We start from the raw sequence: 23,941 nt of genomic DNA, 5'->3' as shown, positions 1-23,941 counted from the left end.
ACAGACTAATTGGGATCACAAGATAGTGTATTGAAATAGGATAAGAGCAGTTGAAATCTAGCAACATATCTTGCTGTATTCTTTAGTTAAGATACTAACAAGACTAAGAAACTTGTTTTCCTATTGCACATAAATTAAAAAAGTGCAAAGATTCATACCTTCATAAAAATAGACCCTACTTTCTAGTTTGCGTAAGGCCTGAACCTGAACTGTCTATAAGAGTTAAGGTATAAATGGCCTTTTTTTTTGTGACTGAGTGCACAGCCAAATACTATTACCTGACAGTATTTTTCTGGACCATAAACAGTTACAAAAAGTAGAAGGTTATAGGTTTATTTGTCCAAAGGGAACTGTAAAGAGATTGTCCGAAGTGGTCAGTAATCCAGAATCCTGCATTTTATTTTAAAAGGCATTAAATTAATTTTAGAAACAGTTTTACTTTTCTAATTTTACTTAAGTGAGCAATTAACTTTAGTTATCAGAACAAACAGATAACTGCTCTAGTTCTTGTATTTTCAATTGCTAGACATACTCTCTTGAAAGTTCTGTCGCCACCATGGGCTTCACCTCCAGCTCTTCTTCTAGGTCCATGTCCCTCCTTACTTACACCTCCCTCCTGTGACGACAGCGGCCGTTGCAGTCTGCAGTCTGTAAAGTTTACTTTCTTTTCGGTGTTGAGTACTATTGTGTTATACGTGTGTTGTTGTTTTTCATTTGTTTTAACAAAGACTTAATGGTCTCATACCTTTATATTTCTATCAATTTTCTGTCTCTTCTCTTGGATGCTGTTTCTCCCTGGGCTATGAAAAAAATCTAATTTTTATTGGAAATTCAGGGAAAGAAACTATTGTTGAGGTGATGTTGCTATGGATGAGCTTTTTTTTTGAAGTTTTTCTAATATTTTCTTATGACAAGATTTTTTTAAAGCGCATTATGTCACATCTAAAATGGATAGTGTTGCACGTTTGGCATCCATGCCAAATGCAGGCTCTTCTGCTTTCTCTCAAGGTGGTTCATGATGTGGTTGTTGCCCACGTGTCCAAACTTCCCTCCCTCTGTCTCCTGCCCTGCACCCTCCCCTCATTCATCACACCTGTTTTACTCTGGGGCACTTCCCTCCTCTCTCCAGTCAGCTCAGCTAAGTCCTGCCTCCACATGGAGGCATTTCCTGATGCTCTCACCTTCACTGATGTCAGTTTTATTTTTGTGTGTGTTTGAGGGTATTATGGAATTAAATTCATACAATCATTTGTGTCTTGGTCCTGTCTTTCAATTAGTCTGTAAACATGAATGAGCATAGATAAACATACAATGCTTTGCATTTTTGCTGTGTCATCTGAATTCTTTGTACTGAATTGGCATGCAGATATTTAGAGACTGATTAATGGGAGGAGGTATGAGGTAGGTATTGGCAGAAAAGTGATCCCAGAAAATGAAGTTTTCAAAATGTGTATTCAGAAATTGGCTGATTTGTACTGCAAATGTCTGTATATATTGTGCAGCCACATACAATTTTGAGATTAGCACCTTTTAAATAATCTCTTAATTTTTCTTTTATTAATCAACTATACTAATCTGTTTCATTTTCTGTACTTGAGATATCAGAGTTAAAGAAACAAAAGTTTGGTCATTTTGTTACTGAAATAAATGATTTTCTATCCTTCTAAAAGTTCTTAATGTTGCTTTTATGTACTGAACTTTTTTTCATATATAATTCACTTGGCATTGTCTTATCTGTACTTAAAAAATGCTAGGTTATCGATACTGTGTTTTTTAGACAGAGGGCTTATAACAGTCATTAAATGATGGGCTGGCTTGAGACTGCACATTCTTAATTAAACTGAACTATTTTTCTTGACTTCAATAGAGGATTCTGTATATTAGACCTTACTCAAAAGTGATGTTCTGTTTAAGAGCCATAATTTTAATGAAGATAGAGTGAAATTAATGTGAATAAACACATCAGATCATAAAATGAATTTCATGTTTCCAATACACCCATGGAGCTAATGCAACGATTCTCTGCTTTTGGTCAGTTTCTTCTACTTGGCTCCTTAGGTTTTGTTATTTTAATCAAGACTGGACAGTGGTTGATAAATTTTACCCTCCCACCATTCACACACACCCTTCTTATTCTATTTGATGACCTTGTAGGCCAGAGTTTTATTTTCCTCTTTAAATGTGGTAGTCATTGGCTTTCATGTAGGTTAGTTATTACTTTCAGGCCTCCTGCTATTACAAAGAGTACAGTTGGTTTTTCTGAATATCCACCCACTATAGGAAATTGTTGCTTACTGTTGTAAAATTTGTCCTTCAGGGTTACTTCAGTTAAAGAAGGCTGAATTAAGGTCCTGAGAATCCAAGTAAGCCATTTCAGAATGTCAGTTTTCTGATAAAAGCCGTATGGGTCGATTTGATTATCTGCAGAACAGAGAATTATCATTAGATAGGGAGATCTGCTATTTTATGGATAGGATACCAAGATAATGTTTTCAGTACAGAAATTGAAGTTTAACAAGGTGATGAAATTAATGTGATTGTGAATACTTTTAAGGACTTTTCTAATTTTTTTACTCATATCACATATAATTAAACATCAATATGGTTAAAATCTATTTTGAACTTAGGTGAGTTCTCTAATCATTTGATAAGGGAAATTTTTAAGAAACTACATTAATATACTATAATGTACACTTCAAACTTAGAAATTCTTAAATTCCCACTAATGCTAAGCTCTCTGAGGGCAGGACTCTGGTTTTGTTTTGTCTTCCTCTGTATATTTAGCTGAGCCGTATACCTTGTATGTAGTTTAGTACTTGTATTTTTGAAAGGTGATTTCTTTTTGAGTTAGTTGCACATTCCTTAAGAATTATTCCTCTGGTGAATACAATATAAATAGATCTGAAAGTTGAAAGAAACCTCAGTCTGATAGTAAAATTTTAATATACAATCTATGCAGTATGTCAAGGGGTTTTTCTTGAATATATTGACTTAACCATTGATTTTCACTAAGCCATATGATATGGCAGAGAATTAATTCTATGGAAATCAAATGTTATATGTCTTTTTCTTTTACACTGAAGCCAAAGGAGAAACTGCTTCACAGCTTCAGTCAGAAATTTCATCAGATGGTCAAGAAGATGCTATTGGCATAAATACAGCTCAGCCAGAAAGCATCACAGTGGCTCACGGAGATCCACCTAAAAACTCCCTTGCCAGCTGTGACTCCCAGGCCCTGAATATGTTAGCTGATCTAGCATTGAGTGCTGCTGCCTCCCCAATACCATCGTCTGAGCCCAGAAAGCTTCCCTGCTCCTCTGGACTGCCCCCAATTGAGGTTTTGCCTTGTAAAGAACATTCTTCGCATGGTACATCTGACCATGAATATCACAGAGGAGCCAAAAGTCAAAAAGATGGGCCGTTACCTAAGCCCTCTGCTGATAAGAGTAATCCACCGTCGGACTCCACTGTCGACCAGGAAGAAGGGAGCTTGGTTCCTAGCACTCAGGCCCCTGTTGGCACCCATGTTGCTCTTCCTGAGGAAATACTGAAAAGGCCTGACGTAAGCCAGAGCTCTTTTGTTGCTGTGGAACATTCCTATGCCCTACTCCTTGCAAAACATTCAAAGAAGCATCTACAGCAGAGAGTAGCAAGCCCTGCCTTTGCTAAGAATGGCACAAAAGGCCCCGAAGCAGGAACCCCAGTGGGAAAAGTAATGCCCTTTCGGCACCAGCAGAACACCTCCCCTCTGCAAAAGCTTTCCGAGGACCCATTACTCCAGTGCAAGAGCAGATTGCTCTCCTCCAGCCTGAGAGATTTTTACTGCTCTCATACTGTGTTCAGCTGTGATGGCTCCTTTAAGGTCACTTTCACATGTGAAGCAGAATATGTATTCAGTTTAGACAGCAAGTACACCAACAACCCACTGGAGAAGGCAGTGGTCAGAGCATTACATGGGTAAGTGGTGGTGCGGGCGAGGTGGTGGTCAGAGCATCACGTGGGTGGGCGGTAGTGCAGGTAAGACTGTAGTCAGCATCACGTGGGTGAGTGGTGATGTGGATGAGGCGGCAGTCAGAGTGTCACATGGGTGGACAGTGGTGCAGGTGAGGCAGTAGAGCATTACATGCATTAAATAGTGCGCCAGGGTATAGTCAGAGCATTACATGCATAAATAGTGGTGCAAGTGGATATAACCGTGTTGAGTAAATGTTGTGTTGGGGGTTACTTGTGCTGAGCTTTGGAGAAGCAGAAAGCGGATGTAAGTCCAGTAACTTGTATTAATATCAAGTGGTTTGATTTACCGTCAGCCATCGTCTGTGATTGCATGGAGAACTTCTGCAAGGTAACTTCAGCCTTGTGAGTGGCTTTCCATTTTGAGATGCTCCTTTGTAAACCTTTGCAATCTTTGAATTGTAATATTTAAGTGAGTGCTCAATCTAAAATAGTAAGATGCAGAAATAATGCTTTAAAGACTGAATTCCAGAAGAAACGTTTTAAAAATTAGTTGTAGTTTGTTGACTCAGTCATGTTGCAGTGAGTGAGCTGTCTGACAGGCTGTTCCATAAATCTTTGTCAAGGGAGGGGTCAAGTCAGTAAGAGCAGAACAGCTCAGAGCATGGGCTTTGGAGTGTGGACTAACCTGGGTTTTTAATCAAGGCCTTCCCACTGTATTTTCTGTGACCTAGACGTCCCTGTGCTTTGGGACAGTGCTTCTCAACTCAATCTTTATTGTGTGCACCACTCACTCTCTGCCTTGCAAATTCTGACTCAGTCTATCGGGATGGGTCTGAGTGTCTACGTCTCTGACAAATTCCCAGACAGAGGGTGATAGCCTGTGGAAAAAACTTTTAAGTAGGGGCTTAGTAATAGCTACATCATGAGGTGGTTACATTAGGATTTTGCTCAGTGACTGGAACAGACTAATAAATGGTAACTATTACTGTTAGCAGGAAGCATTAGCTTTTTGAAACGGCATTCATCTACTTGTTAGTGGTCTGTTTCATGAGTGACTAAGACTAAATTGTATTAGACACCTTTGTTTGCTCCAGTTAGGAGCTCCCACTCCTCAGAGCATTTCCTTATGTTCCCATCACTTCTCTAGCCTAAGTCCTCTGTAACTGCAGCCTGTCTCTGAGCCCTTCTGACTCATCCACTCCAGCTCTCTGCTGTCCTTTGCCTGCAGATGGCCAGAAATGTTTTGTATCTCTCCTTACAGTTCAGGAGGCTTTCCAGAACTGTAATCTGAAAACAGTGTAGTTCTGCTGAATTGCCCACAAAGATATTTTAATCTTCAGACTTTCCCAAGGCTCTGGAGAGAGACACAAAAATAGAAAAGAAATAAGTTTGCCAGATTTAGCAAAAGCACGGGGAGAGGAGGGTTTGAGTAGCTTTGTAACCGTCATTCCCCTAATAGAAATACGGTGTCCAGAGAGAGTCTGCATGAAATCAAAGAAGGTCCTAGGCTAGGAGTCAGGAGGCCTGTGTACCAGTCACAGTTCTACCACTTACAAGTTCTGTGATGAAAAAGGAGTCAAAACTCTGATTCTCAGTGCTCTTTTCTGTCTCTGAAAAATGGGTGGATTTGATTTATTGTAACTGTTAAGTCAACTTCTTTTTACTTTATTGTTGCCTAGTTGTATTATTTTTAAAATAAAAACACATTTAAAATCAAGGTTAACAAAAAAGGGACTTGGCTTAAGATACTTGAGTAACCAATCATTGTCAGTGATCATTGTATGTTCTTTCTTTAAAACCACAGGCCCTGGAACACTGATTTACCTGATAATGTAGAAGAAGTGAAGCTCATACTTCATATGTGGATGGCTCTGTTTTACAGCAGTCAGAGCAAACTCATACAGTCATCTAGAAAAGTGGTGGAGCACAGCAGCCCCACGAAGTTTGTGTCTATAAATAGCACATTAGATTCTTTGGAAGTCAGTGAGTTGGAGGAGCCCCCCTGTGCAGAGAGGTGTAACCCACTGTTGGAGACTGACGAGACTCCCAGAGGTCACACTGCCGAAGTGTCCTTCCCTGACACGCACCCCTTGCTTCCTTTCATTAAACCACCACCTGCAAGAGGCTTGGAACTGTGGGTACACAATGAGCCGAAAGAAGGTTTTTCAGGAGAGGGTCACTCAGATACCCCGGAAAGTCAGAATTTCATCAATTCCTGTAGTAACGAGGTAAGTAAATCTGAACACTATAAATGCTGATGTTATTTGTGAAGAAATTTTCATTTGATTTTTGTGTATAAAAATCACATTCAAAACAAGGCATTGGTTTCTTTTAGAAAAGTGGATTCCCTAGTAATGTAAAGGATTATAATGCTAAAAACTTAATTTCCTTAAGTGTTGCTCTGGATTGTCTGCAGGTGGAGCTTGTCTTTCATCCTGATCGAAGAAGCAGAAGTAGAAAAATATTGTGGGGGACAGGCAATCTGAGAGGCGGCCATAGTGCCACTTATTGTATAATTTGGGACAAGTTATTTGTTTCCTCTGAGCTTATTTTCTTACCTTTTAAAAGAAGTGAATAATATCTGTTATGTCTTACCTAGAGTAGTTTTTAAGAATCAACTGTGGTAATAATAAAATATTAGAAATCTTTGATAAATCTTAAAATTGAATATGTTAAAATTATTTTTGAAAACATACTGGGACAGTAAATAAAATGCCAGGTCTCTTATAGATCTGTAGTTAAATATTTGTAAATATGGCAAATACGCTTTGCTCCTTTCCATTGTTCTCAGCTTATGTTCAGCCAGGCCAGATAATCAGATTTTAGCTGGAGCAAGTAAAAAAGTTGTATCAAAATTCTGTACATGAATTGACAGAATAGCCACCTTGTTAAGCATTTGGCCTAGCTTTGTTCCAGGATAATTTTGCACGGGTTTGAACATCTACAGTGCCTGTTCTAATGTTGAATAAACAGTGTGTCTATACCTGGGGTTACATGGGGATTGGCAGGTCTGGGTGAGCCCCAGTGGGTGGGGAGGGTCTGTGACCCCCTCCAGAAGCAAACAATAGAGTGCTGCAAGCTGAGGGTGGCTGGAACCCTCCGTTTACCTCAGCTCCATTAGTTCCCACAACTCAAGGAGGCAAGGGCCATTCTTGCCCATCTCCTAGATGAGTGACTGCAGCACAGAGAAGCGTGAAAATTGCCTGAGGTTGTGTAGTCAGTCAGCTTGTCTAGCCAAGATGCAAATCTAGAATCAAATCCTGTGTCTGTATGTATATGCACATGTAAGTGTTTGTGTGTACATATGTGTGGTTTTTTTCTGAGGATGTGTTCATAAATTTCTTCTGATTTTTAAAAAGGTACATAAAACCTAGGTAAGAATCACTACCTCAGAATAAGAAAATATTTAGTAGTTAGGCAGACTTCAGTTACTATCTGTATATATACTAGTTTCTTATATTTTTTTGTGGTAATATATAATTAACTATCAACAAGTCTAATTTCAGAAATAGTTTTTGCAAATGTGAAATTGAGTATTAAGAAGTAGAAAGTAAGGAACAAAACAGCAGTAGACTCACAGAACCCAAGAATGGACTAACAGTTACCAAAGGGCAAGGGGCTGAGGAGGATGGGTGGGAAGGGAGGGATAAGGGGGAAAAAGGGGCATTACGATTAGCACACATAATGTGGGGGGGAGGGCACAGGGAACACAGTATAACAGAGAAGACAAGTAATGATTCTATAGCATCTTACTACGCTGATGGGCAGTGACTGTAATGGGGTATGTGAGGGGGACTTGATAATAGGGGGAGTCTAGTAACCATAGTGTTCAAGTAATTGTACATTAATGAAATCAAAATAAAAAAAATAAAAAATAAAGTTAAAAAAAAAGAAGTAGAAAGTAGAATATTAAAGTCCATGCTCCCTAATGATATCTTAGCATAGACTTACAAAGACCTTTCTGTTGTCTTGGATATTGTGCCTGCACCTCGAAGGTGAGCGCACACATGTGCCACCCCCTGCCTCCCAGGGGCAGACTCAGATATGAAGAGAATGCCATATGATAGGCACTAGAAACCAAAGGCAGGTTGCTTTAGTTGTATGTTTACTTGAGCAATTCTTTTAAATGATCAGACTTTATTTTAGAAACAGTTCACTTCACCTATACGAAAACATATCAATATAAACATACCAATGTGATCACAATTTGTATTTCCCAAAGACCACAAGCATGGTGAGATTTAGTACTGTGACCAGACATTGGAGCCACAGTGTGGTAAGGAGAGTGACAGGAAAGTTTTCACAAAGACTCTTACCATCAAGACTTTGCTATGCTTTATGTCTGGCCAGTCATATCCTCTTAAAACTCTGAGTCTCAGTTCTGCCCTGACAGTTACTTGGGTTGGTGTGTTTCTTTGGTTAAGACAGAAATGTTTTAATGAGATTTGAAAAACAGGTCCTAACTTCCAATATGATTGCCCCAAAACATGGCATGATAACTAACCATAATAACCAACCAGAACTTACAGATGTGTCGTTAGTTGTATGATCAGTCCATTTCACCATGCTCTGGACGACACCATGCCACAGCCTTTAAAAAAACAAAATCCTGTTTATGAGGTTATCAAAATTGTCAGGAGTGGTTTTGTTAACGTTAAAACTGAATCCTTTCTGTTACTGGTTAAATCAGCCCCTCTGGTTTAGTTTCTAATGAAGACTGCACTGCACTGTGTTTCCATTGCCCTGTTGAATAGGAGGCATTATAATGAGAGAAAGTGATTATCTCTACTTATAAGCAAAGAAAATAGCTAAGGGGGGAGGAACCTTTATTTACCAGAGTGGATATTGACACTTTGGGAAACTGCTTATCTGTATCTTCTGAGTACAAGAAATAGTGATTAATTTACTATTTCCTCATGGGCAAGTTCTAGATGACAGTATGTTTACAGTCTAAATGAAAGCTGGTGTTTAAAATAAGGTACTCTTTGCTTTTAAAATCATCTTTTAATCTTACTAAAAACAGTAAAAAATAATCACTTTTCCTCCAGTGTAGCATTTCTGAATTAAGCAGTGTTGTTTAGCAAACAGGCTCCTTTTTCAATTCTTTAAATTGTCAGTGGTCTAGCCACTTTTCTTCCCAAAGGTCCATTTAAAAAAAAAATGCTGTGCAAGTAAGAGTTTTGGAGCTTTCATCATGTGTATATTTAAAGAAAACAGATTATTTAGGGAAGTATTCTTACCCTATCCAAAAGGATCTGCTTGATCTCCACCCTGTGATATTCTTATAGATTAGAAGATTCAAAAGAACAAACTAAAATCAACCCTTGGCTACAACTGTTCTTCACATACATAAATGTTAGTTTACATGACTCTTAATTTTTTTTTTTCTACATTCATTATTTTAGGTAATTGGGGGGAAAGCCAAACAAGAATCATCAGATAAACTGGAGACTCCGAGCCTTGTGCCTTCTGGTATTGGAAGTACCCAAACTAATGAACCATCTCTTCCTGGTGAAGACACAACCTTAGAGCCACTTGATAGCACAAGAGTGACTTCTTACAATGATGGTGTCCCACAAGTCACATTCACCAAGAGTCATGATGGGATCAGCAATCAGCCAGCAATTTGTCAGAAGTCTGTGTACAGCACCCTTGAAAGCAAAGTTGGTGTTTTCCAAGCAACAATGCAAACAAAACCAGGTGCTTCACAAGGCCTAATCCAGCACAGCTGCCCCATAAACACAGAGTCCCAGCCTTCCCTGGAAGGAAAGGATGATACAGGGTATGTAATGATTAATCTGGAACCAGTTACCCTGACTTTTGAAAAAAATACCAATGTCCCAATACCGACAGAAGGTGTAAATAGAGCCAATGAACCTGCCACCTTTAATATGGAGTTGATGAAGCAAGTAGCCCCTGCCATGAGTCTTCGACATCCTGGATCCACTTTTGAAAAGGCACAGACCCTAAGGGACATGCCATCTGTAGCAATGTCAGGACAGAAAGACCCTAAGTGCCTTTGTTCCTCCTCAGTGAGCAGAGTGGCCCCTGCTGAGGAGCTGTGTTCCTTACAGAAGGAGACTCCTGGTCCAGGCTCATCATCGCCATCTGGTAATTCAGTGGTGACTGAGGCACTGTCATTAGGCAAAAGTTCTAATTATTCATCACCCCGAAAGGAAGTGAAACTTTCTCAGGAATTTTCCCTTCAGACTCAGAGTCTCTTCAGCATATCTCCAGAAGAGGTTACAGAGCCATCACCAATTCATGAAGAGGTAGGCTCGTCAGCCTCTGCGTCCTTGGAAAAAAACTATGCACTTACTCGCATTCCTCCAATAAGTGCTACACCCCATGGTGCTTCAGAACTCAAGGATGAGGTTGGCCTCAGCAGTGAAAAGAGAAACTTTGAATCATGCAGTTCATTTAGCAAACAAACCAGCTTGTCTCTGAACACAGAGGAGGTCAGCTTAGAGCTATCAGAGGAAGATTCGGACATCAATCTAACTCTCACAATATCACCACCGACAAGTCCCAGAGAAGAAATGCCAGCAGGTGAAATAGAGCAACATCAGGAGGCCCCACTATCAAACTTAGAACTTCAGGAAATGACTGAAGAAATAATTGAGTCAGAAGAGGTGACTTTAAGAGCAAACAGAGAAGGGAATTCTACTAGTTATACATCAGTGCATCCTACAGTGTCAGAGAAAGCAGTAGAAAATGAGAGAAAAAGTGGTAACTTACAAACTGTTACTCTAGTACTTTCTAAAGACACTTGTTGTGCCCTTCAGATTGCAGAGGAAGTTAATGTTACCTCAGATTTTCCCTTTGGTTCCTTAATTGAAGAAGTGTCACCAGCTTCTAGTCCTGACCCCCAGGTACCAGTTGAAGTACCCCAAGTACCATCTCAGGCTGTATCTCCATGTAGCTTAAAACTTCCTGATACACAGTGTGAGAATTGGGACAAATTCTCCCAGATAGAGGCAAGAGATTTGGCCATAACAGAAGAAAATAATTCTTTTGTGGGTCCTCCCCACCTGGGGGGCAAAGGTCACTTACCTTGGATTCAGCAAATGCAACTTTGTGCTGAAATGCCTCTCATACTGAATCGTCATCATGGAAGGGAAGATAGATGCTCAACCCTTCCTAGTAAGGTAACTGAGGACATTAACCCCAGTGAGTGTGAAGAGGGCCTCTTCCCCTCAGACAACGCACCATGCTGTGATACAGAGTTAGCCCAGCCTGCCTTGGCAGCCAATTCCACACATGAGTTCAGGCCTTCTCTGGAGAAATGGGTAACATCAGGAAATCCACTGCAGACAGTCAGTGTAGAAAACAGAAACTTGGACTTAAATCATCCTGTCTTGGAGACCAGTGAGCCTCCATTGAGTCCTAGAAAGATTATTGAAAATAAGTCTTTGGCTGACACATTTAGTTCCACAACTGTCCCAGGTGGTATAGAGAATGTGTCCTTCGAACAGGAGACTAGCCCTAAAAGTATTAAGAAAAGCCTCCTTTACAGTGATTTGAAAACAAATGAAGGCAGTTACACGCAAGCTCAGTCCTTGAGCTTTGACTCCATTGATGGAGCAGATCTTCTACAGGCACACTTGTGTTCAGAGACCCCCAAACTTGATTGGTCCTCAGGTAGCACTCCGTTAGCCCATTTTACAAGACCCATGAACACAGAGCTAGGGTTCCAAACACAGGAAATACCAGTAGGCAGAGTGGGCAGTTTGCTTAAGAAAAGTGAAACTAAAGCTGAGTTACATGAAAAACACAGAGATCTGGGAGGTGCTGACTCTCCGTCAAACACTGCATCTCCAAAAGGGGAACAAGAAACAGTGCTGCAGGATCTGTCACCGTGTGGCACAATAAATCTGTTAAATGGTGGGCTTTTTCCCGTGTGTGTAGCTGCTGATTCTTATCGACATACAACAGTCACCAGTGACAATACCAGTATGGAGCCTCTTGCTCCTTTTGTTCCCCAGCCTCGTTCCCCTCTTGTTTATGGAATTTCTAAAGAGCAGATGGGAAATAAAAGCACTGGTGAGCGTCTCAGGACCAAGGAGGACTCAGAAGTCCTGAGTGGAGACATTGATGTCAGTGTGAATCCTGACATTCATTATGAACCACTTTCTGGAGACTCTGATAAAGACCCTTGCAGTGACTGCAGAGATCCCAAAGTGGATGAGGATGACCCCTGCACTTTGCGATGTATTCACACCAAGAAAAAAGAAGATGCTTCAGAAGATGTTTATGACTCTTTCCCAAGCCTAACCACTAGTGATAACAAGGATTGGGGCTGCTCAAATCAAGTTCCAGGGTTACAGACAAGCATTCCTCCCAGAAACCAGTCAATTGGATTAAAGAAAGAAGATAAATGTGTGCCATGTTACATACAAATCCGAGATCTCCATGGCATCCCCAGGACTTATGCTAACTTCACTGTAACTAAAGAGCTCAAAGATACCATGAGAACATTACACAGCTCGAGAAGGCACTCCAGTTTCACTGCGAAGTGTGACTTGCTCAGCTTCTGGACAAATACTTGTCAGGTGGCAGATAACCTCACCCAGAGTACTTTAGATCTGGAATATCTGCGTTTTGCACATAAACTAAAACAAATGGTGAAGAGTGGAGATTCTCAGCATTCTGACTTTTCCAGTAACATCTTTCCGGAAGAGTCGCCCCTCCAGATCACTGCTGGAGCTTTTCCTTTAACAAAACCACCTGAGACCCCTGTTCTACATCCTGCATCCCAGAGCTGGAGTCCCCTTATAGTAACAGTCACACACTCAGATGCTAGACAGCAGGGTCAGCACATTAGAGACCTCACATCCAGCAATTTGGACAGTCCTTCCTTTTGGAAAGAGAGGTGTGATCACAGTACACAGCATCTTTCAAATTCTGAAAGAAATCAGGCTGTTTCATTACATCTCAACAAGCTGAAATATAACAGCCCTTTGAAAGAATCCCAGAGCGATATTTCACTTATTCTCAGCGAATATGCTGAACTTAATAAGGTGGTAATGAATCGCAACCAAGTCATTTTCCAAGATAGAGAGTCCAGTGTGGCTTCTGGAGAAGCCATGCCTCAAGAGATGTGTTCATCCATGCCAAGAAGGCCAGCCTCCTATGAAGACATGGTTACAGACTTGTGCACCAGTCTGCATAGCAAGCTGAAGAGTGTGGTCAGAGAGGCTTGTAAACGGACCTTCCTGTTCTACCTCGTGGAGACAGAAGACAAGTCATTCTTTGTAAGAACAAAGGTAAAGTGCTGTATTTTCTTATACTTAATATTCTTTTGATTGCCATCTAATTTTAGTTTACTTTAGAAGTAATAACTGTGGCATTTTTGGCCTCAGAAAGAATCATGATACGAAGTCGCATTTGAATTTCACAGCTGTCTTTATCTGCATACACAATATTATGCTATATTTGTACTATATCTGAAGATGTATATGATGTTCCAGAGTTAGTATGGTGACTAATTTTCATAAAGTTACCAATGTACTCTTACTCAAATGTGAACAAAGCCTTCCAAAGGTAAAATTCAGATTTTTAAAAAGTTATTACCTGTGTTCCCCCATTAGTATGGACAGTTGAGAGGGGCCTCTTTTGGTTTGGGATGTACTTTTTTATTTGAATATTAGGATAAATGATGTTCTGGTGAGAACACAGTGTTTATATATAAATGATTCAACCATAGTAAAATTCTAATTTGGTGGGAGCCAGAATCTGTCTTCATTTCTTCGTTAGCTTCCTTATTTTATCCTCTGTTTTGGGAAAAGACAACATTCTCTCGCTCTTTTCCCACTTTTAAGATAAGAATTTCAGGTTTATGTAAAGGCTGCAGAAATGGCATCCTTTGCCCATATACCCCCACTGTTCACTTTCCTGAGCCATTTGAAAATGGTGGTATTCATGGCATCCTACCACCCCTTACAACGTATCACCTGCAGGCTATGAGACTGCGGCTACTGTGCCAAGGTGGTGATGTGTGTGTTACCTGAGGGAAGGGGCACTTCTGTATGGCCACAGCCCTGTGAGCTAGCAGGCAGGGTGCTCATCAGGTTCCAGGCACCACCGTCTTTCTGCGCTTCACATATTCTCCTGGCTTGTCCTTTCCATTGTCTCTCAGTTCCCATGAGTTTGGGATGGTTCTTCTGTCATTTCTTATCATGTGACCTTGCCAGTTTTGAAGACTGTAAACTAATTATTTGATAGGATTTCCTTCAGTTTGTGTTCATCTGTGACTTCCTTGGGATTTCTGCATTTTAGGTGAGAATACCCAGATAGGATGTTCTCGCTCGGTGCATTCTATTGGGAGGCACACGATGCTGATTTGTCCCATTCCAGGTGTATTAACCTTTTGCACTTGGTTAAGATTGTTTCTGCCAAGTTCCTCCAATGTAAAGTTAATTAGTAAGCATGTTGTAGTTATCCCCAAGTGGGAAGAAGGTACAGCAGGACATGTGAATATACTGTTCCTCATCAGACTTTCACCCACCAGATTTAACATCGATTGGTTGTTTTTGCCTGAGTCAGTTATGACAGTGATGGTTGCCAAAAGGTGACATTCTAATTCCATCATTCCTTGTGCATTTTATTAGCTGGCTTTCTGCTGTAGGGTAGAGCTTTCCCTTCCCTCCCATTAATTACTTATATCAGTGACAACCTGTGGTCCCTATTATTTTACTCAGTTACCATCTGGTCCTTCACTATTTTAATGCTCAGATTGTACCCCTTTCGGCTGGCTCTGTGTCCTTTCCGCAAGTCTCCAGAGTTCTTTGGCTACCTCCTTCCTCTGTGGCACAGCACAGTACCACAGGTACATCTCACTCCTGGCCCCAGCCTTAAAGGCAGTGTTTCGCTAAGGAGCCGTGATCCTTTCAGAGAAGACTAGCACTTGGAATAGAGATCTGGGCAGTGGGTGGACTCAGTGCCACTGGCTATCACTGGTTTAGGTCCTCCCAGCAAGCAGAGCTGGGGAATGTTTGTATGTGTGCATGTGTGTACACGTGCATATGTATCTGTTTATGTTTAAAAAACCAGCAGGTGCACACATCCCCAATTCCAGCCCATCACCATCAGGCCATAGCCTACTTTGCCTTCTCCAGCAGTCAGAAAGTGGCTACCATGACCCCTAATGTGCCTGCTGCTTGGCTTGCTCCCCCACCCCATGTGTAACCCCACTCTAGGTCCAGCACACAGCCCACAGCCCCGTTCTCTCACAGGGGAGGGAAGCCCTCTCACAACACCTGCCCTCTTCCTCCTCTTCTTTTTGGTACCTGTTTTCCATCCCTAGTATGCGCAGGTGAGTGGAAATGTTGCCTTTATGATCTGGTCCTTGCATTCTAATGGGACAGGAAAAACACTGATAAAGAAGTACACAAATGTGAGATTCACGCTGTGGTTAGTTTCATTGTGCAGGGCTTCCACACTGGTTCGAGGGCAATAGGCCAGATGGCCTCAATGGAGGCCAAGGACCTTTTCTTTGATGAGGACCTTTTCTTTGATGAAGTGACACCAATCTCATACGTGAGGTGTGGACAGCTACCCGAGAAGCCTTTGCTCTTGAGTCACCTGGCTGCTCTCCACACACGTAGTTGATGCTTGCATAAGGCCAGTGTTAGGGCCAGAGTGCCTGTCACTGACATGTCCATAACTCCCCAAAGGCTGCGGAAGATGCCTGTGCCTCTGCTGTGAGCGCCTCAAGGAGCACTGGGCTCCGCGGAATGCTGGTCCGCCGGGAGGCTGGCATGCAGGCAGTTCAGTTGGGGAAGCCGACAGGACACTGCTCAGACGCCACCCTGCTGGCTGCGAGTCTGCCGTGACAGGGTGACAGGGGCTCAGCGCTGCGGGTGAAGCAAAAGGGGTCTGCGGAGGTTTCCCAGCAGGGCAATGTGCCTGGGGCACAGCATTTACTGTCAAGAAACAAGTCTGCCCATGATGGCTGAGGGCTCCTATTTTGTATCTTTTAAAAATGATTTTAAAGTTTTCCAAACTTAAGCAATCTTATCTTTTGTGTAGCTGATTATTTTTCCTGTCAAGGATCCTTTTGGTTCTCCAAGGTTCTTCCAAAATGGTTGCCAGATTTGTCTCCCCAACCCCCAGCCTGACTTGTCTTTGTTCCAGTTTCCATGCCCTCTCTGTAAGCTGTGTTGTTGGATGGGAGAGCATTAAACGACCTTCAGTCTTTTCCTCCAAAACTAACCTGCAATGTTTTTTTTTAAGCTTGAATTAAAGTTAATTTTGTTTGGAGAATTAGTAAGTCAGGGAGTGACTTGAGTTTACATCCTGGCCATGTCTATTTTGCTACAGGGAGCAAAATACCCGATTTCCTTTTGTTGCCTCCTTCTCAAAAGCAACGCAGTATCTTAGTTCTCAGACCCTTTTCAGAGCATAGGTCACATAGGAGACGGTGGGGTGATAAGTTTACCTCTGAGCTCTTCTAGGGTATCAGGTGCTTGTTTCAGTAATGAAGGTTTGTTTCATATTTTATCAGTTGGCCACCATTTACAATAGAAAATAAACTGCAGAAGTAACTTTAAGTGAGATAGTAGATAGACTCATTATAAAATAAACGAGAATAAAGTACTATCAGAGCAAGCAAAATGTTTGCAAAAGCTCACTCGAAAAGCCATCTGGGTTCCTCTTCTGTTCCAGAGCTTCCTGCAGCATTCACTAGTGATGGGACAGCAGGCTCCATTTATGTGTAAGTTGGAGAAGCCCTTCAGAGTGCTTGGCAAAACAGCCCGAACGCCACAGGGCTTGATGAAAATGTTGAACTTGTCAGAAAATGTATTCATTCATAGTTTACTACTAACATAAGTGACGGCTGCAGATTCATATATAGATATTTTGTGGACTCTTTGTTAAAAGAAATCTGTGTAGTAATTTTTGAAATTATATTGTAATACATTTTGAGTAGTGAATTAAAGTAGTCAAAATTTGAATTGTTTTGAGGTCCAAGGGAGACTGACCAAAAATTTAACAATTTTCTTATAAAGGAAGTAACAAGGGATGGTCAGACAGAGAGTCTGTGGTATAACTAGGAACATCAAGGCGTGCAATGTAAACTTCCTGAATTCTTTAGAAACAGCCTCAAAATCAGAGTAGGACGAGGGGAAGGAATTTTCCTGAATTACATTAACTTTCCCCCCAATCAGGCATATTACAGAACTGTTCCATGTTAAACTACATCCTAACCTATCTCCCATTGTATTCAAATACCTAGACCCAAGGGACTGTTGCCTTTCTCCAAAATCATTCCTGTTAATGATTCTCAAAGTAATATATAGGTATAATAGGTATTATTTTCTAAAGTTCTAGAAACATTTGACTGGACATGGCATTTTTAGACTAAATACCTGCACTCCTGAGGTAATTCCCTTGAAAAGGGTGAGAGACATGTGTATCAGCCTCTGATTAAAAAGAATCAGCCTTTGATACTTTATGGACAGAAAAGACTTACTTTAAGTGCTCTGCCTCTTAATAAACTTCCAAGTCCAACCCAGTTGTTAATGATACCCAGGAGCCATTTGTTTTTTATGCAAAATCTCATTCAGTAGTAAGATAAACTGCCATTTATATGGCCTTGTTAGGGTATAATTTAATAATAGGATGTGCTTTTTGATGTAAACTATAAAAGTAGTTCTGTGCAAGTATCCATTCTTAGTGGCTATTTGTAAATTTCAGAGTATTTTGAGGAAAAGCGGCCATGCAGAAATTGAACCTCAGCATTTCTGTCAAGCTTTCCACAGAGAGAATGAGACACTAATTGTCATCATCAGAAATGAAGATATATCATCACATTTGCATCAAGTAGGTTTGGAAATAACTTTGCAACAAAGGAATGTATTTCAGGCATTTTGTTATTCTATAATTATGAGACTCATCACTGCCTTTTTTTTTAGGAAGACGTTAAACATTACCATTGAGTCTAAGTGGTAAGATAACAGGGTTGAGATGATGTACTTTAGGATATTGTAATATTACCAAGGTGTTTATATGACAAACTGTGTTTCAGAGTTATTTACATAGTAATAACTAAGAACTACAAGAGGAGACATTGGTAAATTTTCTCATCTGAAATATAAACCAAATTTGTTGGAGTTTTGTTGTTTTTACAAGTGGACTCAAATATAAGTCAACCACTTGGTGTATTTTTTGTTTATAATCAGCCCTCTCTCCTCCATTTGTCACTACCACCCATCATCTTGATGTCACATTATCTTGATGTCTGACAATAATAAAAATCTTGCTTTGCAAGGAACTTGTCTTTTTTGTTGTTACAATACTTAAGCAAAAGTAATTGCTTGTCCTAAGAAGATCTTCTGGGTGTGGACTGAGTAGTCCTCCTGTCAGGCGGTGGTGACTGAACCCTACAGTGTTGGCACGTGAAGGTGGAGACGGAGTGGTGGTGTCAGCTCACCACCTGCCTTATTACCTTACAGGTCCCCAATCACAGGTATGCTTTTCCCTCACTATTCCAACCATTAGAGTTATAGGCACCACTTATAATTAATTTTAATGAGCTTGTAGCATTGCTGATGACCTGAGTTAATATTCCTTAGGTGTAGGAGAACTGCCAGTCATCAATGTTAAAGGTATTTTCAGCTGTTCCTGGATCTTGAAATCTTGATGAAAATGACAAAAGTGACCCAATGAACCAATCTTCACTGGGGGATCCCCTTATGTTTAACAGATTCCTTCTTTGTTGAAGCTGAAGCATTTCCCCAGTGTCATCTTTGCTGGAGTAGACAGCCCTGAAGATGTTCTTGATTGCACTTACCAAGAGCTGTTTCAGACAGGAGGCTTCATGGTATCGGACGACAAGATACTGGAGACTTTAACATTAGGTTGGTCTCTCATTTTCCTTTTGGGATCTAGTCAAATCAGTTTCCTCACCCAGTGACCCAAATATTATTTCATCAAAAATTATCAACTCAAAATCAAGGGCTTCATTTTTGCTATGTTATGCTAAACACTTCATATAATTTTATATAATTCTTATTTCAAAAGTGTGCATCCTCCTAAACTTTCAACTGGTCATCCTCACCACCAAATCTGCTTCTAAGTTCCTTCCTTTCAGTAGTGCAGCTCAATTCCTGTTCATAGAAATTTGTTGGGAGTTTTGTTGTTTTTACAAGTGGACTCAAATGTAAGTCGACCACTTGGTGTATTTTTTGTTTATGATCAGCCCTCTCTCCTCCATTTGTCACTACCATCCGTCATCTTGCTGATATGGAAATCTACAAAAAGCTACTAAAAGTCACAATTATCTACTTCGGTAATCATACATACTTCTCTCAACACTGAACTGATGAAGAATGTTAAAGCACAGGGCAGACATCGTTATGGACCAACAAATCCTGCCCTACCTCTGATAGCACATTAGAACTGACTGTGGATGCTGCTTCTATGTTGGAAGGATATACTTTAACAAGCATGAATTTTGCATATATCTGTAGATTGAGTAGTTAAAACCTAGACCTGTATCTTCTCTATTGCAGCTGTGTTCAATTGTGTTCCATCCACATGATGTATATACCTTCAGAGCTTTAATGGCTAGTAACTGCACTGCCTTACATCCCCACACAGCTGCTCTCTCCCACAGATTAGGAAGGAGGACTCAGTTAAGGGGCTTTAGGCTGCTGTGTCTTTGAAAGGCAGTGTGGGATCCTGCCCAGCTCTGTATATGGCAATGATGGTATACATTCAGACATGGGATGTTATTTCCACAAGTCATAATTACTGGGCTTTGGACAAGCCAAAAACCCTGAAATACATCTTCTCTTGTCAAACTTACTCTATTCTGTAGTTCAACTGAAGGAAATTGTCAAAATCCTGGAGAGATTAAATGGAAATGGACGGTGGAAGTGGTTGCTTCACTATAGGGAAAATAAAAAGCTCAAAGAAGATGTAAGGTAAGAAAGATCCTTCTGAAAGGTGAGGCCTCTCTGTGTGGGGGTTCTTCCCCTTTTATAGGCGAGGAAATTGGGTAACCATTTCAGGGTTAATCATGTGGAAATGGTTACCCAAAGAGCTGCCCTAAGGTAAGGATAGGCTAGATGCTAATCACAGTATATGGGTCTGTTGACTATGGTTTCAGTTGTTTTTGTAGCAGAGCTTTCAGTGATGGGACCTCATAATCAAGAGTTTGAGGCACTGTTTTTGAGTAGCACTTTCTAGACTAACAGATGACATAGGAGTTCTAAAATACCATATAGTTAAAGGTCTGGCTCTACTACCAGGAACTGTAATAAAAAATAAGTGGAACTTTGAGTTTGTCATGTTAACAAAAGTTTTTGGATATTTATTCATATATTAAGTTGCCACAGTTGTAAGGATGGAAAATTTAGACCAGAATGTACCCTTGATTTTGCCCTTAAAGGATTGATTCCTTGGCTGAAGAGACCTGTGGGTGGCTTTTCTGCATTAAAGATGTGTCCCCAGGTTCTGGTGAGGCTGGGAAAGGCAGAGTGCACACAGGGCCTTGGAGCTCAGAGATTGCCAGCCACTTGCTAAATGATGGTGTCAGGCACTGGTAGGTGTTTTACATTGAGCATCTTGTTCTGACTTCACACAGAGGTAGAGTCAAAACAAACCTACTGTACTGCTATGGGAGTTGAAGCACTGAAGATGACACACCTGACCCAGGCTTCATCCCCAGCACATACTCCTTTCAAATTAGTTATTTGGTTTCACCTACTGCTTTCAAGGAAAACATACCAGGGCAAGAAGACAGCTGACTCTGGGGAAGCGCAGGAAGTGTTGAAAGGTAGCTAAGAACAGAGGTTAGGAGAGGAGCTGGCAGAAGAGAGAGGCAAGGGCAGGCAGGCAGGCAGAGAGGCCATGCCCAGGAGTTCCCAGGGAGGCAAGATTTAACTAATTAGATAATTACAGAAGGAAATATAGCAGGCAGAGTAAGAACTCATTGGAAAACATATCCTTTGACCTTGGGGGCCATTTATCCAAAACTAAAACCAAAACCCTGGCTTTTAAAAACCAGTATTTCTCCAAAGATGTTATAGCCATGGGTGGTTATCACTAACTACAAAACCAGCCTCAAATCTATCTCTAGGCAAATACAAGAAACAGACATATAGATTACATCGATGTGCGATTTTCTTAAATTATGCAAATAATGCTATACCAGTTCATACGGTAAGTAAAAGAATATGAAACATTTCTGTTCACAGAAAGAATAAACATGTAAAAGTTGGTATCAAAACTATGTGCAATATCATGTGAGCCATACAAATTTATACAGACCAGAGATAAAGCCAGAAGGGAATTCATCCTCACCATGCTAACAGTGCTTGTTACTAGAGCTGTGGAAATTTGACTTTGGTTTCCTACAGCAAGCAGGGCTGAGGATTTGAGGTGGGAAGATAGGAGAGATGGAGTCAAGAGCAGAGGTGGAGACATTAGTAATAACGATAGGTAGTAACAGGATTTTAAGAGAGGTGAGAAAGTCTAATGACGTTGGTGATTATCTGACTAGAAAGCATCACAGGTGCTGCTGTGTTACACAGGATGCAGTCAGAGGCCACTGGGACTTCACCACAGTCTTGTCAGGCACCACTACATGAATGGGCAGGTGTCTCTCTTGCTTGGGAGGAGGCCCTTTCTTTTTTAAGCCTTTTTTTTTTTAAACATTTTATTTAAGTTGTAATGTTTTGAAGGACTCAACAGGATGTCTAGGAAGCCAGGTGTGCTGTGAAAAAGAACAAAGGAGGGAACAAGGATCTCAGGTGTCCGATTGTTTTAACTTAAGGTTACACTGAGGATGTCAGAGGGGTATAAGGCACAGAAAAGTCTACAAATAAAACTACTGGAAATTAAATTTGTTTAACATTTCTGTGTACTTCCCACCCAGAGTGGATCCAATTGCACATAAAAAGAACTTAATATTGAAATCCTATCAGAGTGCAAACATCATTGAATTGCTTCATTATCACCAGTGTGACTCTCGATCATCAACAAAAGCAGAACATTTGAAATGTCTGCTCACCCTGCAAGTCCAGCACATCCACGCCAGGTTTGCCGTCTTCCTGACAGGTAAGCTCACACAGCCTTGGGTCTGCTGACTGCCAACACTCAGGCCTCGCCCAGAGTGGGCATCTGTACAATGACTTCCCAGAGGGGTCATTGCATAGTCTCAGAGGTAATGTACACGTACCTCCAGGGGCAACGAGGAGTAACATTTAGCTTGGTGGGTTTTCACAGACATAGGTTGGGGTATGGGTACTTGGGGTTTTGTCTAGTTAATATTCCTCCAAAGTTTTTTCCATCATTGAATCATCTCTAGCAAGTACTTACTCGGTGGTTTCTGTGAATCTTGATAGTGCAGAGAGCAACCACAGCTGTCATTTAGCAGTGCAAGCCTCCCTCCCCACCGCCAGTGCCACAAAGGCTGCCCAAACTCTTTTCTTCCTGTAACCAGACTCCATTTCTTTTCTGCCTCCACACATATTAGGGAATTCCACAAAAGTCTTTTTTTTCTTTAGTGAAAGGAGTTCTGCTACTTCAGTAAATGCCCATTAGTGAATTACTCACCAAAAAAGGGATATTTTTTCTTTTTACAGAAAAGCCTACTGTCTCCAGAGAAGTCTTTGAAAATAGTGGCATCCTTATTACAGATGTAAATAACTTTATTGAAAATATACAAAAAGTAGCAGCTCCGTTTAGGAGTAGCTACTGGTAAGAACTTTCTGTACCTCTCCCATGTGAACTGTAATTGACGGCAGATAACTGACATCTGTGTCTATGAGGAAACTAGTTTGGGAAGTTACATGTTGTGCTGTATATTTAAAATGTATGTATAGGGGTGGGTTTGCTGTTGGTTTGGCATAAATGGGAATTCCTAAAGTATCACTGATGAAATAATCTACTTGATCATTTTATCTGAATGATAGGCATTTTCACTTGCAGGGCATCTTGATTGCCAGGACAAAAGATACTATCACCTTCAGATACATAAATATGCTATAGCTTGGGGGAAGCTTTCCTTGTGTGTTTTTCACTTTGCTAGAAAACATCTGACGGCACTTAGGCCCGCAGTTGCCCCTATAGGCTTTGGGCTGCAGCGTTAAATATGGTTTTAAATTATTTTCGTTTTAGGAAGAATGCTTTCATAGCTATTAACTAAGGAGCTTTAACCAATAGCTTTGTTATGTAATACATGTTTTTAAAGGTTTACCATCCTTGTGAAAGCTATAATCTTACACTACATAAAATTAAACATTTTCTCCTAAATGGTACAAATTTATAAACTCATTTTTACATACTCAGTTTTTGTAATAGTGCACTACAAAATCAACCTTCTGGGGAAGAAATAATCCCTACAGTAATCTTTAAAACTCAAGGCCAAGCAAAAAACCATTATGATACATAGTATCTATTTGAAACAAGTTTTTATAACTGGTTTGTTTCATTTTTTAAATAAAGATAACTAAAAAATCATGTGACTGCTTCTGCACTTTGTAGCAACAATGGGGTTTGTAGGGAATGTTTTAACAAGCTGCAAGCAAGCTGCAGAGAGCTGTTAGACCTGTACAGAAACTTCTTTCAGAAGTGCCAATTTCACTGTTACTTTCTCAGGAAGAGGACTAACAGTCTTAGTAATTTAAACCCTAGGGTTAAGAGCTAATGAGAACTCTTAACTGTATGTGGTGCACCAAATTACTTAGAAGTTACTAAGGATGTGGAAACCTTTACTGAGTGCCTACTAATACCTGCTCTCTGCCTGGTGCTTGTCCTTCGGTTGTACTTCACATGGTCATCGTCCCTTGCTGAAAAGCTGTCCAACCCCCATGAAACCATCCGTTTTCTGTGACTGTTTTACTGCTTCACCAAGCCATGGGGCAAGGGTCCTGCTGCTAGAGAGACTGTGCTGTTGTCACCTTCCTACCGCACTGGCCAGACCTATAAGTATTATTAGTTGTTCAACAAATAGACTGAATGAAAATACATATGAAAA

General features: G+C 40.7%; 1 protein-coding gene and 1 long non-coding RNA gene across 25 annotated transcripts in view; one reads left to right on the top strand and one right to left on the bottom strand.

Annotated features, from left to right (window-relative positions):
- The window catches only part of TASOR2 (transcription activation suppressor family member 2), a 251,539-nt gene extending 228,115 nt beyond the window's left edge, over positions 1 to 23,424 (top strand). For all 24 annotated transcript variants that reach the window (XM_073229403.1, XM_073229398.1, XM_073229407.1 and 21 more), the window contains 8 exons: positions 3,084 to 3,957; positions 5,759 to 6,182; positions 9,360 to 13,220; positions 17,653 to 17,778; positions 18,662 to 18,815; positions 19,778 to 19,883; positions 21,839 to 22,020; positions 22,548 to 23,424. In XM_073229403.1, the coding sequence (XP_073085504.1) occupies positions 3,084 to 3,957; positions 5,759 to 6,182; positions 9,360 to 13,220; positions 17,653 to 17,778; positions 18,662 to 18,815; positions 19,778 to 19,883; positions 21,839 to 22,020; positions 22,548 to 22,666 (5,846 nt within the window). In that variant the 3' untranslated portion in view covers positions 22,667 to 23,424. The remainder of the gene's footprint in view (positions 1 to 3,083; positions 3,958 to 5,758; positions 6,183 to 9,359; positions 13,221 to 17,652; positions 17,779 to 18,661; positions 18,816 to 19,777; positions 19,884 to 21,838; positions 22,021 to 22,547) is intronic.
- LOC140847873 (uncharacterized) lies at positions 22 to 9,335 on the bottom strand. The gene is made up of 4 exons (XR_012128136.1): positions 8,482 to 9,335; positions 4,302 to 4,436; positions 3,426 to 3,547; positions 22 to 2,421 (listed from the first exon to the last, which is right to left on the bottom strand). It is a non-coding gene; the product is annotated as an uncharacterized lncRNA (long non-coding RNA).
- Positions 23,425 to 23,941: the final 517 nt, after the last annotated feature.

This window comes from Manis javanica, chromosome 2 (assembly GCF_040802235.1).
Source record: "Manis javanica isolate MJ-LG chromosome 2, MJ_LKY, whole genome shotgun sequence".
NCBI lineage: Eukaryota > Metazoa > Chordata > Mammalia > Pholidota > Manidae > Manis > Manis javanica.
The sequence above is the reverse complement of the archived record's forward strand: the minus strand, read 5'-3'. Positions and strand labels throughout refer to the sequence as shown.